General features: G+C 44.7%; 1 protein-coding gene across 1 annotated transcript; it reads left to right on the top strand.

The window, feature by feature from the left end:
* Positions 1–3,757: 3,757 nt before the first annotated feature.
* Positions 3,758–4,000, top strand: T265_04783 (hypothetical protein; the record flags this gene model as incomplete). Its single annotated transcript, XM_009169608.1, has 1 exon — positions 3,758–4,000. One exon carries the CDS (start codon positions 3,758–3,760, stop codon positions 3,998–4,000), a length of 243 nt encoding a protein of 80 aa, XP_009167872.1.
* Between the last annotated feature and the right edge of the window lie 343 nt (positions 4,001–4,343).

Below are 4,343 nucleotides of genomic sequence, written 5' to 3'. Positions count from 1 at the left end.
ATGGAACGCGAACCCCAAGCGCCTTGTTGAACATGGTGTTGAAAGACGTGCGAACACGTATCAGGGGATGGAGTCCGAACATTTTGCAGTGTACGCCACGTGGCATTGTAGTTTCTTGGAGCAGGCTGGCCCACTAGAGTCACCCCCATTTACTTTTCCACCTCCCATCAACCTAAGTACGGATACGAGCATCGCGGACTACGACCAATTGCCTCCGTCTACATTGTTGAACATGGATGCCCCTGCCCTCCTTGCGACGGAATTTCCTGAGGGACTTGTTACAGCGGGCCAAGGAGACTCTCTTGTTCCCGACGAAGCTGCGATTGTAGATATTTCAAGCTCAGACGATGAGGGGACTCTCCCAGCTTTCCAAACTGGCCCGCGACGAGCCGTTGGTGTGTGCGACGCGGGGCGAGATCTTCCGTCTGAAGTCGTTGAAGAAACACCCACCATACCAAGTTTGCAAGATTTCCTAGTAGATGATAGCATCTGTGCCGAGTGCGGCCTCAAACATCCTGAGGAAAACGAAGGAAGAACCGTCAACTGGGTTCAAGGTCCGTATCGCACACGGTGGTACTATTGCAGTTGCCTTGTTCAACCCCCTATTGTAACAATATTTTGGTGCTTCTTTTGTGAGCAAACATTTGAATAAATTCGGTTATTCGTCTTTCGCCAACAGTTCGTAATTTATTATCAATGGGATTGATTTGGAAGTGAAGCTTGCTTTAGCCGATGTTCACAGACAGCTAGAAATATTGCATGGTTACATAATTTCCTAGTAAAGGATGTCACAATAAATACGTAAACGGTGTTACGGCTATCTGCTTTCTGAGTTTGAGTCACGCGTGCCAATCCAGGAAAACGACCAAGAAATCCGAACTCTGGAATCACGGTACTATTGCAAATACAATAATATACATATTCAACAAACCTCAACGGATTCTCCTCTGCAGATACCGTAGGGTTACAAAAATAAGGCGGTACAATTACCAGCCAGCGCAGATCACTACGCCTCAAAATCGATATCGTCACAACCAAACAGATATCGACGGCGAGCAACCGCAAAATCACAACGTCCGACCAAAGTCCGTAAGAGTTATAAAAATAGTTCAGTAAAACAAGGAGGTTTCAGTTCATCTGATCAAGGGGAATAAATATGGGGAGTGGCTGTCACTTGGGGTTGGAAACGGGAGCACACTTTTGGCAAGCTGTCTTCTACAAATGGCGCTGCAGCCAGAGTGAAACGAGCGAATGTGAGGAACTAGGCGACGGATCACCAATCGTACAGGTTAGTATTGGGCTGTTTAATAGGTTTACTATACGGTCCAGCCGCAATGCTCTATTGTGAAAATTATCACCGTCATCCTCAGTAAGTTAAAGCACACCGGGATCTTCTGATACATGGTTGTTTACAAACCGTAATTTAAGCTTATAAGGCTCCATATAATTAGTTCAATGGCAAGCTAGACGCAAGCAAGCAAGTAAACTGAAAGATGTAGGCCTTCATTCATCGCTTAGCCGAAAAGACTGCTGTAGTTTCAGATAAATATTCAGAGTCGGGACACAAAATAGATTTAGAAAATGTTGAAGTTTTGAGGCGAGGACTACGGTCCACGTAACAAACTAATCGCCGAAGCGGCACTCCACTGTTAGCAGAATAGAATATGTGGAAATATCAAGTGTGTGGAGTTAAATGTTAAATGTCAGTTTCCGGTTACCTGGAGCCAAGCAAGAAACTTCACACAATCCGCAACCAGTGAGTGCCGATTTAAGCGAAGCCATGGATACATTTGGGGAAACTAATTGGTCAGAAACCGAACCCCTCGGAACACAGTCATTGGCTACAGCAAACAACGACTTGGTTCAACTTCATGAGTATCCCATTCCCAGGACCAAATATTTCCATGCGCAGAAATGTGTTCGAAATGCTAGGCACATTCAGCTTGTGAAAGTACGAGTTGAAGAATTGTGGTACCGGTATTTTCCTCAGCTTAGTTCTCGGTCTGAGCCTCCCAAGCTAGCGTTCACGTCAAAACAACCACCAAAGATGCACAAGGTCTAATAACGCCCAAAACGAAATCAGGAACAGTTGAACAGCGCTTCGCATATATAGCGTAAGCGGTTATAAGTTTCTGGAATTTCTGACGCGTTCTGGATGCGCCATTGGCAACCGGCATTCGACCAATACTGGGTCATGACTGGCTGTTGGGTCCAGATTGTTGACCAATCAGATCTCGNCCGCGCCGGAGAGCGCCCCGAATTCTGGGTTAACCTCGCGCGGGCCAGGCTTCTGGGTCGTAGCAGCGCCTAAAGACGTGCGGTATAGTGGGATCCGCGTGGATTCCCGCTAAACACCTCCCCCTGAAGTTTGTTGACGTAGCTTCGAAGCCGGGGGTTAACTTGCAGTGGTCTCACTGTCTTGCGGATCCTGTCTGTCCAGCAGATTAATCCTGTATTCCGAGATTGGGCAGTCTGCAGCGCAACCATTCAATAACCTAATTATCTAGGGCTACTGTGTTGCTTGTCCTCCATACATATGGTTTTTGCCTAGGGTTACTGATTTGCTTGTTCATCGCATACTTGAATATTCGTTTTTGACTTATTCATTTCATATTTTTGGACCTAAAAATATGGCTCATCGATCGATCTTTGAGGAATGAGTCGACGAATCCTACTCCAAGCCTTTTAAGAACTGTTCACAAGTTTGGTTATCCATCCAGCAAGACGTCTGGTAATCATTGAGGGAACCTATCTCAAGGCTCTTCTTCCGTGGTGAACCGCATTATTGATGTGTACCACATTCAAATGCTAAATTAACTGTGCGGTGCATGAAAAACAGCGTTTAAAAGAATGTCCTTGGGAAATTACTTATGCTTATTGTTGCTACGTCTTTTTGTCCTGCAATACGTGCATCAGTTTTGAACATTTACGCTATCAAATTAAGTGTCAGTCAACAGAATGTCTCACAACAGAAACTTGGTAAAATCCACCCATCGTTGAGCAAAAATCAGGGATTTCGGCTATTCACCCTATACTGACTGCTTTTTAGTGAGCCACTTTGAAGACATGTTTGGTGGTACTGCTTCAAGGCTCTGAGCTTAAGTAGACCTCAAATAACCTGAAAGCATGGGCAGATATATGGCAAAACTTGCAGAATCACGGTTCAGTAGAGCGTTTTTATGTCTACTTTGGGCATCACGGAGGCAGAAGTAGCAGGAACGTGCAATAAATGGTTATTTTAGATTGTCTTCTATTACCAGCCCACTGGTTGAAGTCGTCTTCATGTCGGTACGTCTTTGAATAAAAAATGGCTGAAACAGAACCAAAATACATCTGATGAACTCGAAGCACGTTAAACCGCTTGTTGACAGTCACAATTAACTGAGAAGAAGGGATAAGAATATTTGTATAACATGGTGTTGTATGGTGGGTATCATTGTTGGAGCAATATGAATGACCAGGCGACTACCCTAGTTTGGTGAGTTCGGGCAAACTCTCGTCATCGTGTTGGAAAATGCTCCTCCAAATTTGCTCAAATTGAGAGCCGTTGTCAGGAATCGAAAGAGAGGTTTCTTCACGTGTAGGTTACATCCGCTTATGAGCTCCTCAAGAGGATAAAAGCACTCTGTTTATTCTATAAAGTGCTCTTCTATCTTCTCACTTGTCTCACAGATGTATATATTTATATGAATGGATATATATTGTACCCGTTTGCGGGAAACGTGCGTCTTTTGCACCAGCCGTTTGAGATCTTACCATGTCGGCCAAGCCTCAGACCACAACGAGCAACCCACCGGTAATCGACATGGAGACGGCCTTCATCAACTCCTCGAAGGACCGTGAGGGTACGTTACCTCCGAACACCAAGCCATTCCTCTCCGCCAACTACGGGTTTCATGTCGATAGAACTGACTCACACACTTGCCGTGGGATCGTTCATGCTGCCGAGAAAGGTGTTCTTGTCAGAGGGCTATACAAGTCCTCCACACCCTCTGACTAAGTTACGTTGCAATTTACTAACACGCTTTGATCCTGTTCTAGTTCCTCTGTATGGAATATTTTTCTAAGTGTCACTAGGGCATCAAAAATTTAGGGTTTCGATTTTGTTTGGCTTGTACATTAACAAAATCGAGTGAAAGCGACTAAACATACAAAGTCCTTAGTAGCTGTCTTTATTGGCTTAGCGATCCTCCACCAATAAGCCAAGTGTTCGCTTCATCAACTGTGTTTCGGTTCGTTTTAACCTAGTCACTATCGGTCTTTCGCGGTCGACTACACCAGTTTCCAGGCTTTGATTCTACTGTTTCTTTGCACAACTAATTTTGTCCATTGACATCTTTTTC

This window comes from Opisthorchis viverrini (genome assembly GCF_000715545.1).
Source record: "Opisthorchis viverrini unplaced genomic scaffold opera_v5_82, whole genome shotgun sequence".
NCBI lineage: Eukaryota > Metazoa > Platyhelminthes > Trematoda > Opisthorchiida > Opisthorchiidae > Opisthorchis > Opisthorchis viverrini.
The sequence above is the reverse complement of the archived record's forward strand: the minus strand, read 5'-3'. Positions and strand labels throughout refer to the sequence as shown.